The sequence below is a fragment of the Syngnathus scovelli genome, chromosome 16 (genome assembly GCF_024217435.2).
Source record: "Syngnathus scovelli strain Florida chromosome 16, RoL_Ssco_1.2, whole genome shotgun sequence".
NCBI lineage: Eukaryota > Metazoa > Chordata > Actinopteri > Syngnathiformes > Syngnathidae > Syngnathus > Syngnathus scovelli.
This window is the reverse complement of record NC_090862.1, coordinates 226806-237849: the sequence shown is the minus strand read 5'-3', so window position 1 is coordinate 237849 and position 11044 is coordinate 226806. Positions and strand designations below refer to the sequence as shown.

Here is an 11044-nt window from a genome sequence, read left to right as displayed (position 1 = left end):
AGGTTGTATCTGTCAGCCAGTGAGTGTCCCCCGTGCAATCCAAATCACAGCAGAGCAAAGGCATATTGACTTTAACAAGCCTCACTGACGCACGACAAAGAATTAAAAAAAAACAGGATCCTTGCTTGAGTTGTTCCATTTGACCCAGGTTCACTTAAATGCTAGTCCAGAAATTGTCAAATCAAATATAGTGAACATCATTCAAATCTTGGTGAACACCTTTTGGGGGAATTTTCTCATGTGAGTGTCTTTTTGTAAAATGCCATATTTGCATTTCCATCCTAACTTGTTATTTTTCCCACACTTGTTTTACAGCTCTTTTATATTGGAGTCAACAGGAAGTCACGTGAGTACATTTAATGATCGTCTCTCTCTTCACACTCCTTTCTCGCAATCCTTTGGCAATTCCTAACGACTGGAGCTTATGAAAGCATATCAAACTAAAAATAGAGAACAAACGATATCCTCTTCCTCCCACGTACACGTTAGTTTTATTGAGGATGCTAACCCTTTCGATATGAACAGAGAAATGCTGATAAGAGTGTTTCATCACCACTGGGCTGTTGTATCGTTTGTTGTCTCAATTATCATATTTAACGTTTAACCGTGTTTCACTGTGATGGCTTTCTAATTGCGTGTGCTCCCTTTGGAAAGTAAGACTAATTGTTGACGTCTTTTACATTCCAACATTTTTCATTCAAAACGTCGCCGTGACACTTGGCTTAAGTGCGCCGTCATAAATAAAAGTATTCTGATCGCTCCACAATTTTTTTTTTTCTTCTTTTATTAAGTTGCAAGTTAGTGTTCAAAGATTCCTTGGCAACATCATGTCACACCCATAATCAGAGTTATGCAGCATTTATGATGGTAATAAAGTGACGTCATTGCTCTGTTGAGCCTTTTCGTTGTACCGGGATCCAAAGTTCCACATGCTATTTAGTTCTCTTTTTATGGGAGTGATAGAATTTGAATCATTAACTACACCAAAACCAACGAGCTCCAAATGTTCTCCGGTGACTTCCGCTTATTTCATAATGAAATGAGAATGAACAAATGAGGATGAAACAAAGATTTTGGATACAAAGCGATCTAAAAGTCCCATCAAGCACAGGACACAAATGTTAGCTTCGCTCCGTGCCGCCGCACAACACGAGCCGTACGGAGTAGACCGCATCCAGGATGTAAACACACAAGTTGAGAATTGTCATGACGGTGACCATCACCAGTTTATCCCACGAGCACAGGTAGCCGCAGTCGGGCGGTCTCCCATTGGCGCGGAAACTAAAAAGCGGCCAGATCACCACGGCCGTCGCGTACACGGCACACGCTAAAATGTCATAGGCGATCACTAGCTTGTCGAAAAAGGGAAATAAGGAGGAGGTCAGCTGCGCCGCACTCAGCAGGATGATGAGCACGGCCAAGATGAAGCACAAGGAGTAGGCCGCCACGCACCACTGCAGTGCAGGAGTGCCGCTGTACTGACGTTCCTCCAGAGACGTGAAGATGAGACAGGCCAGGAAAGTCTCCAGCATCTTCATCATTCCCGGCGCCGTGGAGAGGAAGCCACGGATCTGGCCGCCGGGCCGAAGGCGATTGAGAGTCACCTCGCCCACGTAGACCCCGAAACACACCCAGGACACCGCGGAAGCGCCCATCTGTCTGTAGCAGACGTGGCAGGTGAAAAACGTCGGGTAGATGACGGAGGCGGCCAAGCACATGATGCTGGCCAGCACGGCGAAGGCGGTGGTGAAGTCATCCCAGGCGAAAGGCAACTTGCCGCTGAAGGTGGTGAACTCCAGGAGGACGATGAGGAAGGTGAAGAAGAAGCAGAAGCACCAGGTGAACATGCACCAGGCCCAGTAAGGAGAGGGCACGTGGCCCACCGATGCCACCAGACTGAAAGCCATACACGTGAGGACGCTGGCCATCAAGCGCAGGATGCCCAGCGGCTGGGTCACAGCGCGAAGGTCCACGTGGATCATGGCTGCTCCGTCCGGCAAACGGCAGTCACCTCACAAAAGACCCTCCCCTCCCCTCCGCTCACTCCATCTCTCTGACATCCATCCGCGTTGGCGAGAAACTCTCGATGTCTCTTCTGGAAAAGCGAAAGCCGACGTGCACAGCATCCTTGATTTGAGTGTGCGCTTTATGGCCCCGAGCTGTCATTGCTGATTGGACCTGCGCTGCTTCTTATCAAGGCATCATGGAGACACACTCATTGCTGGACTTTGCTCTCTTTGCCTCATTGGGAGGCTTATCTTCTACAGAGTGGCCCCGTGGCCTGGAAAACAGGAACAATGACTTCTCAAGCCCAAGAGGGATGGATCCATGCTAACGACAGTCGCAGCAAGACCTGTGCTAAGTTAGGCTACTAGAGTTAACCAAAGAACTAAAATGGGAAAAGGCATTTGCACAATTCAAATAGTCAACATCACAAATACTCCATTTATATATATATATGTAGAAAAAAACAAAAAGGAATGCTAAAACTAAACTATATTATTTTTAACCAAATAATAAAGCTCCAACTTTTTGAAGTGAGATAATTGCTAATGGAGGAATGATTTCATGGCTTAGCTGGAAGATTTGAGACTTTTAAATTACTAAATGGATTTTATTTATTAATTATTGTAATTGGTATTGATTTGTTATCACGTTTGAATGAATCGGCCAATTATCACAATTATGCGCGTATATCCTGTCATACTAGTGGCTTTGGCATCAACCTAAAATAAAACCTATATTATTTTGGCCGTAGTTTAATTTCATGAAGTCTGTATATTGATAATGAATGACCCACCTACTTTCTCCAGAATGTTCTTGACTTCTTTTTTTTTTTTACACCGTTGATTACTTTATTGCAAGCCTGAATAGACACCAAACCTATTGTGAGTGTGGAAGCGTTGTCCAAACTCCCTATATGGCTGCCACGTGCGCTTGAAAGTATGCACACCCAAGCAAGCAGACTTTGAAATGTGGTGGGCGGGCGGGCGGGCGTGTCGCTTTGTGTCACTTTAATGAATAACTCATTCACGGCTATCATCACTCACTGTCCACTGGCACCAAAAAAAAAAAGCATTTTTATTCATTTGCTGCATACTTTACATCACGTGTCAACATGAACGGCTGAGTTAAGAGTGAAAGCGCTAACAGCGCGCTAACAACCTTACATTAAAAGTGGAAAATATGCCAAGAAATGCCATTTGCGACTTGATATCATTCGTTCGAAATCAGCTGGATACCTTTACAGAAAACTCGACTTTAGTTGCTACTAATAAAGAAGACCAGCCGAAAGGAGTAAAATGTATCAACAATGTAAGCAATTAGGTTGACGCAGGTCATGAAAGTGATTACCACCAACAAATTCCACCCGCAGGAATTTGGATTACTATTGCAGTAGCTCGGCCGGGGGTTGCCCTTCAAGCTGTAGTAGGGCCACACCACCACGGCGGTGATGTACATCAGAACGGCCAGCACGTTACACACAATAAGAACTTTATCAAACGGCACCGGAAAGACGGCAAGAAGTCGGCCTATGGTGAAGATGATGACGAGGAGCGCAAAAATGAAGCAAATGGAGTAGACGGCCACGCACCACTGGAGCCCCGGGAAATACTTGTATGGGGTGTACCGCAAGCACACAAAGATGATGCAGGCCACGTAGGCTTCCAGCACCTTCAGGAGACCCGGCACTGTTGACAGAAAACCGCTGATCTCCCCGGGTTTGGCCCGGGTCAAGCCCACCTCGGTGGCGTAGAGGATGAAGGCCAGGAAGGAGAAGACGCAAGCGGCAATCGGTTGGGAACACGAAGAGCAGGTGAAGAAGTTGGCGAAGATGATGGATGCGCTCAGCACCTGGGAAAGAAGAAAAGGGATCAGTATCTTCTGCCGTCTAACAAAGCAACATGTATTTGAACAAAGATACTATGTCTGTGAAGAATATCTCATTTTGGGCTAAACAAGTCAAATGGGATCATTTATCGGAAGCACCCTGTTGGGAAAAAAGTGTTATCAGTGAGCAAGGTCAGGAGTGAGCAATTCATTTTGCAACGGGCCCACGTGGCCTTTGCCCACACCTGTTGTTGAACTTCCATACATGTGACTAAACTTGCATTCAAGCTGACGTTCATCACCGCAATGTTCAACCTAGGCCCGACCAACAGCATGCAACGAGTCACTTAAGATCGGAATCGCAGATTTAAAAGAAGAAGAAGAAAAAAAAAAAAATGGGACAAACACCATGAGCGTGGCCAACATGGCGAAGGCAGTGGTGAAGTCATCCCAGGAAATAGGCAGCTTAGCGTTGACGCTGAACAACTCCAGGAAGAGGACTTGGAGGGTGACGGCGAAGCAGAAGCCCCAAGTGAACAAGCACCACGTCCAGAAGGAGTCCGTAGCGTATCCGATGGACGCCACCAGGCTGAAGGAGATGCAGGTGCAGATCACCGCCAGTATCCTCACGATGCCCACTGGCGCCGTCAGCGCCCTGAGGTCAAGTGTCACCATAGCAACTTCTCCAATAGATCTTCCGTCCGTCCGCTCACTAACAGCTTCAGAGGCAAGGTGTCATCCCACGACTGCAACATCTGCAGCAAGCTCAACGCTTCCTGCCACTCCCTCTCCGTTGCCTGCACCCATTTGAGGCCCGAGCATCAAGGCGCATGCGCGCTACAAATTTCATACAATATTTGCCTAGGAGAGGAGGCGATGGCTTCTGTTTGCTTATCAATATAGTGGCGGTTGTGTAAAGAAAAAGTCAGTAACGCAGCTTCTCTCCCCGCCAAATCTTTTTGGGTGGTGTGTTGGCATTATCAGTAGTAATGTTTAACAGGAACAATGGAATGTGAACTTTTGTATTGTCGAAGAAGGGAGGATGTAGAGATAAGCTGTCCATGCACTTTGTATCTACACCTTAATGAACTACATTGACCTGCATCACATAAAGCGAGATGCAGTCCATTTGCTAAATCACTTTGAAATTCCACTTTTGGGGGAGCGATTTGTTCTTGTTTTTGCTTTGCGGCGGTTCCTCTTTTTAGTCGCTGCTGTCGCTCCCCTCTTTAGTTTCTTTCGCTTATGCCTTCCTCCCTCCTCCTGCCCCACGCCTACAGCCCACGCCTGCAGCCCCCCACCCCATCCTTCGGTCTTTTTCAATGTTATCTTTGTGCAGCTGCAACAGTCGGATCGATACAATGCAATAGAAATGCAGCAGGCGCATGTTTTGATCTAATAAGGCTTGATGATGGCTTCAGTTTCCCTGGTGCTCGCTCTTCAGGGAACTGAAGAGAGTGCCAGTGAGATACATGTCCTCCCTCTGTAGACAAAAGCAGGCAGGAGAACATTTATGCAGAGTCCTTTGATCTCACTTTATGTTTTGATGCACCATTTTTTTCTTCTTCCATGTAATGACGGCACACACCCACACACACTTTCATCACATGACTGTAAACTGACTGCATGGTGCACTTGTCTATTTGTGCCCTGTGATTGGACACTTCTACAGTAACCAATCATCATTATCACTAGTGTTTTGAAATATGTTGGTGTATGGAGTACTTATGTCAATCCTGCCACATTGCTTACAAATGTAAGTGTTTTTGACGTGTCAACAATCAACAGTAGACATTATTGTATCGGTCAATGTGGAAATGCAGTTACTATTGTCTTTGATATCGATTAATCATCCACGTTAACAAAATGTTTTGGTTGAACGCTAGTGTAGCATTTTTCATTGTATTATACTGACCTCTAGCGGTCATACGCATGAACGCCCTAAAATGATTACTTCTAACGAGAATATATAAATGATATTAGAGCTATACCAAAGCGAGTGAAAAAAAAAAAAAAAAAGTCAACTTTGATCTAAAGGTCCCGCATACCTGTGAGAACAATTTGTGCATTTTTGAAGTTTGGATTTTTTCTCCCTAATGTGTGCTAATCAGTTAATGTCATTCTCACGGGATTCACTTGTGTGACCTCTTGCTGGTCCCGAACTGACTCTCATGAGATTTTTTGTCACATGTTCTCCAATACGTGTCAGGAGAAGTGCAACTGATATAGAAACACTTGCGATTTCCCTTATTGTTTAGAATAGTGCACAACTATCATTGTGTGAATGCAAACCGGCACAGCGGGGCTACTCTCAGACATGAATGAGCTGTCAGAAATATCCAGGAGTTGAGACTAAAAATGAAAAAATATGAGCAAACTTAACTTCTACCATGGAAAACAAAACCCATCCCCAGCTCATAAAGAGTGACTGATTGATTAAAAGTGTATTCACAGTCTATCTTGTTTGAATGGTGACTGACGTATCCAGTCACATGGGAGGGGGGCGGAGTTGAACTTGAACCCCATGAAATAATACATCCTCTCCTGGTTTTTTCTATAGAGTGAAGCGCTGATTGCATTTCCTCTCCTCTTCAAGTCAAGCAGACATTGAGGAAGCTTCTCTCTCTCTTTACTGGTGTCAAAAGTCACAGGTAAGTCAATCATGTTTTATGGCATATTCCCAAAAATGTCAAGCGCCAATATGCCCCTGTTGTGTATTTGTGTGAAACTTCAATTTTTGCTTCTTCTCTCACTTAATGGAAACTGTTTTGATGACTCTATTTTTTTCCTTTGCAGTCCAAATTCAGAGTCAGAGAGTCAGAGTCAGAGTCAGCAATTGCATCCTCCTTTGTGCGTTATGTAAAGTCGGTCCAAACATATATGGCTGGAGTCATCTCGATGGCATCTCGTGTTGTGGAAAACAGGGTGAGGCAGTGGTGGAAGTTAGTCTGTGGTGAGCTTGAACGCTTGAGTGGCTTGTGCTTCTCTAAATGCTTTTGTATGGATTGATGGTGATGGTCAGCAGGGACTGAGCGGGAATGAGCAACGGTTGGACCACTATCCAATTTGGAGTTTTGCCAGGAAACATGATCGCAGCTTTCAAGCATAAGCCATGCCTCTCGCTCTAATCAAATTATTGCCCAAGTGCTCTGGGCTCCGTCCGTGACCCTTTGAGCATGGACTCGGACTATTGCGTTTATCAGGTCACCATAAAATAATCATCTTTACACGTAAAGATGTCGTAAAACATGAAATGCTAATCAAAAGCTTCACTGCGCTCAGAAAAACACAATGCAGAAGTGACAAATGTCAGCTATGATTTTTCACTTCTGTGCGCACAATTTAAAGAAGGGGACGTAAGTCTTTATTTATCAGCGCTACCGCAACATGCCTGTTTTGGGTTAAAGACAGATTTTGAAATTCAAGAGTTTTTTATTCGCCATGTTTGAGCGTGCCAAACAAGGAATTTGACTTGGGTAAATCACAGCCTCTGTTCAACATTTAGGTGACTAACAACAACACTCAGGACATGTGAAGAACGAAAGATATTCTCAAACACCCCCTGATCTTAAACTGATCTTAAACTCCCAAGAGGGCAAGGAAAAACTCAAAACTCCAGCTAGGGGAAAATGAGAAACCTTGAGAAGAGACCACAGATGGGAGGGTCCCTCTTCTAGGATGACCAGGCTGCGATGGATGCAATCATCACACCCACAATCGTCCCATAATTGTTTTTCATTTTTCTCTCTATTGTTATGATACAAGTGCATGAAAGAACTCCAAATACTGACGATACATCTGTTAGCTAAACCACTCCCGCTAATATTTGTATAGAATGCTTTTGTTTGCTGGGAGGTGACTAATAAAACATGATTACTTCATTTATCAAAATTTCCAAAGCAATTCAAAATGGTCCGTCATTTGTCTGACTGCTTTCTCTGCACTTGTTTCTTATCTATGAAAGACTTCTCAAGATGGAAAAAGGGCAGCTCGGACAAGGTCCAGCCCCACCCTACCCTGTCCCGCCCATGGCCTATGGGGCTGCAGCGCCCCCTCCTGGATTGTACCCGCCCATGAATGCAGGACCTCCTCCACCTGTTGGATACCAAGGAGGTCGGTCTGTGGACAGCTTAATATGATGCTCAGTCTGAGAATCTTGATCTGAAGGTTCCGAACTCCGGACTTATGTCATGTATAGCCTAACACTGTCTCGTTTTCTTGTGTTTCCATACGTCATGTGCTGCTCTCGCTGCGGCTCCAGGTCCATCTACCACAGCCTCAGGTGAGCTAATACATGTCATACAGAGGTGTACATACATGGTGCAACCCCCATTTTTCACATTTAAATATCATACCCAGTGCAAATTCTAAACAAATCAGTCAAATTCAGAATTTGTCAGGACACGTGTGCACAATGCAAATGAATGCATCTTGCCTGCATGAGGAAGTCAGTGTGCTTCTAAAGTGACCTACAGAATAGTGCCCGTGTGCATCGCAATGAACCTTTGTCGTCTTCATAGTGCACAATCACAATTTGGGATGCACCTTGAGTCAGAGGAATTGAGGAATTTAGTCACAGCATATTGTTGGCGACACCACACGCAAAAGTGTCCTTCACTTCAATGTGTGAACTGAGATAATCATGTTCAAAATCGCTCGTAAATATGATGACCTGATATGTCAATGCCAATGACGTAACATGATACACGTGATCGTTTCTACATTCAGTGCCCTCTGCTGGCCAATTTGTGCCGTTGCGGTAAAAGATTCATTCAAGAACCACCACTTGTGCTTGTACCTTTTTTTCCCAAGAATTTTTGTTTGAAATGAAATTGCATATGCATATTTCAATAGAAATTTTACGATGGGTATAATTTTTCAAAGATAAAAAGCCACGATGATGATAAAGTCACGGCGTTTTATTCTATATTGTATAATTGTGTTGTATTCTTTTTCAATGACAGTGACTCACTTGGTGGTAACACCTTCCTTGCAAGATAGCCCTGGAGAAACCATATGCCCCCAGTGTCAGCAGACAGTGGTCACCCACGTAGAGCGTCAGGCAGGCCTGATGGCGTGGGCCATCTGCGGATGCCTCGCCTTCTTTGGGTAAAGAGAGGAATTGCACAAAAGCGAATTATCCCCAACGAGATTGATACACTTATGATGTCACTTTCCCCACTGAACATGACTTTTTTGTTTCCTGCATCAGGTGTTTTCTCTGCTGCTGTATACCATTCTGCGTGGACTCCTGCAAAGATGCCGTGCATCATTGTCCAAACTGCCACAAGCAAATCTACACTCATAAGCGATTATAAAGTGCTGCAAACTGGGAACTTGATGCCGATCACCATTCGCAGCAGTGGGTGTATTTGGTAAAGTAAACGTTGCAAATGCTAAGGTCTATTTGTGATGTTTGGATGCGGCATTGCAGATGACGAATAAATGATTAATCAGTTAGTGGGTAAGCATGTCAGTGATGAATATTCGGGCTATGAAATGTGCATTTAGAATACAATTGTAAGTGCTATGATTCTGTCCAAGAATAAACGTGTGCAATTATAAACAGCAAATGTGTCCATTTTTATTCAACTGAAAAAAGTACACAATAAAAGGGGGGGCTTAAATAAAATATAGTAAAAATAACCTAAGACGCCAAAGTGCAAAATATGACTGACATTATCGTGACGTCATGGCGTGATCTCGTCAACAACTCAGCTGTTGTAATGGTGCATTCACTTACATCTGGAATCGGTACGACCGACGGGAACTTCAGCTGCACTACGTAAAAATGAATGGTGAAAATAGCAATTCGTTTATTTTAAGTACAAGAATCCCTCTTTGTTCACATATGGAGCTCAAAAATCGTCTGACACGAAAAATATTAACCATACATATTTCTAATACACAACACTCAAACGAATTGTGGATTCATGTTGAATTTTGTAGGCAAACGAGTAGGGAGAGGGCGTTGAACGTTTTTGCTCATTGGCTTTCTGGAAGAGCGAAGCTTGTGGGGGAGTTCCTGAAGGCATCATGGCACAAGAGGGGCGGGGGGGAAAGAAAAGAGGAAGACATCCACGTCGTCTCCTGCCTGCATCGTAACGGGTCCGGTCCGGTCCGGTCGAGTAATGTTCTCGGTGTGTCCACTTCATCCAAGAAGAGCGTAAATGTCGTCATAGTGGCTGGGAAACTGGAATAGGGCTCTACAAACACTCCAGTTTGGATAATACGGAGAGGACTACAAAATAAGAATGGAGCTGGAAGACGGAGTTGTGTACCAGGACGACCCGGGAACATCAGCGATGATGTCTGAGCGGGTATCGGGCCTGGCTAACTCTATTTACCGCGAGTTCGAGAGGCTCATAGGAAAATATGACGAGGACGTGGTCAAGGAGCTCATGCCGCTGGTGGTGGCCGTCCTGGAAAACCTCGACTCGGTGTTCGCCGAGAACCAGGAGCACGAAGTGGAGCTGGAGCTGCTCAAGGAGGACAACGAGCAGCTCATCACCCAGTACGAGCGCGAGAAAGCGCTCAGGAAACACGCGGAGGAGGTGAAGACATTTTGTGCTTCTTTTATGATGCTAACCTTTGTTAGCTTAGCTGGCAATTAAAAGGCACTGGGCACGGGCACCACTCCAGCGTTCTTGCGGATATCATGCTAATGTAGCGATGCTAACACGCTCGCTCGCTATAAAGTGCGCGCGTTTCGTGGCACGGTGCGGTCGTTGCACGTCTGATTGTCATCCCGATGCACCTGTTAGTCTCACGGCGAGTCAGTGAAGGCACCACGTCACAACCCTGTGAGACGGTCCTGGACTGGTGTGACTCAGCAGTTAGGCCATCACTGAAGAGCTGGACTCAAGAAAAAGACGCTGCTGACGAAGCATCTTCATGTCAGTTCACTTTGAATTTTCAGCGGCATTTCTGATTACAATCAATCTCCTCCCCTTCAAGAAGCTCAACTTTTTCACCAAGAATCACCTCAAATATACTGAACCGAGATTCAAAAGAAGTAGTCGGCCCAAGTGTTAATCTAAAATTAGCCACAGCCAAACATATATTTATTTTTGTAAGTAACTGTCATAATATGCACTGTGAGTGGGGGAGGGGGGGGGGCGGCGGCATTACTTCCAGGTCATGTGATCCTTTGACAGTAATCAACAGAAAGGGAGCAGCAAAACTTGTTTCCTTTTTTTGTCATTTTAAGTGA

At 44.9% G+C, this 11044-nt stretch overlaps 5 protein-coding genes across 15 annotated transcripts in view; 3 read left to right on the top strand and 2 right to left on the bottom strand.

Annotated features, from left to right (window-relative positions):
• The window catches only part of dhps (deoxyhypusine synthase), a 39429-nt gene extending 32942 nt beyond the window's left edge, over positions 1 to 6487 (top strand). For 3 of the 4 annotated variants that reach the window (XM_068653351.1, XM_068653348.1, XM_068653350.1), the window contains one exon: positions 316 to 746. The gene's annotated coding sequence lies outside the window, so the exon portion shown is untranslated. Of the gene's footprint in view, positions 1 to 315; positions 747 to 6391 lie in introns of those variants that run through there. The other variant, XM_068653349.1, reaches the window with a different exon arrangement.
• Positions 1122 to 1982, bottom strand: LOC125983328 (myeloid-associated differentiation marker-like). Its single transcript, XM_049744478.2, has one exon. It carries the CDS (start codon positions 1980 to 1982, stop codon positions 1122 to 1124), a length of 861 nt encoding a protein of 286 aa, XP_049600435.1.
• On the bottom strand, positions 3063 to 5004 carry LOC125983327 (myeloid-associated differentiation marker-like). The gene is made up of 2 exons (XM_049744477.2): positions 4240 to 5004; positions 3063 to 3855 (listed from the first exon to the last, which is right to left on the bottom strand). Exons 1-2 carry the CDS (start codon positions 4504 to 4506, stop codon positions 3262 to 3264), a joined length of 861 nt encoding a protein of 286 aa, XP_049600434.1. The 5' UTR covers positions 4507 to 5004; the 3' UTR covers positions 3063 to 3261.
• A 137-nt stretch (positions 6488 to 6624) lies between the features above and the next one.
• LOC125983330 (LITAF domain-containing protein-like) lies at positions 6625 to 9404 on the top strand. Its single transcript, XM_049744481.2, has 5 exons — positions 6625 to 6756; positions 7796 to 7944; positions 8093 to 8113; positions 8796 to 8940; positions 9044 to 9404. The coding sequence occupies exons 2-5, from the start codon at positions 7806 to 7808 to the stop codon at positions 9147 to 9149; spliced, it is 411 nt and encodes a 136-aa protein (XP_049600438.1). The 5' UTR covers positions 6625 to 6756; positions 7796 to 7805; the 3' UTR covers positions 9150 to 9404.
• Positions 9405 to 9861: 457 nt separating this feature from the next.
• Positions 9862 to 11044, top strand: part of spag9a (sperm associated antigen 9a) — a 63163-nt gene continuing 61980 nt past the window's right edge. For 5 of the 8 annotated variants that reach the window (XR_007486680.2, XR_007486678.2, XR_007486679.2 and 2 more), the window contains exon 1: positions 9862 to 10385. Coding sequence is in view for 1 of the 8 variants with exons in the window: in XM_049744449.2 (XP_049600406.1) it covers positions 10086 to 10385 (300 nt within the window). In the remaining 7 variants the exon portion in view is untranslated. The remainder of the gene's footprint in view (positions 10386 to 11044) is intronic. The other 3 variants (XR_007486682.2, XR_007486681.2, XM_049744449.2) reach the window with 1 other exon arrangement.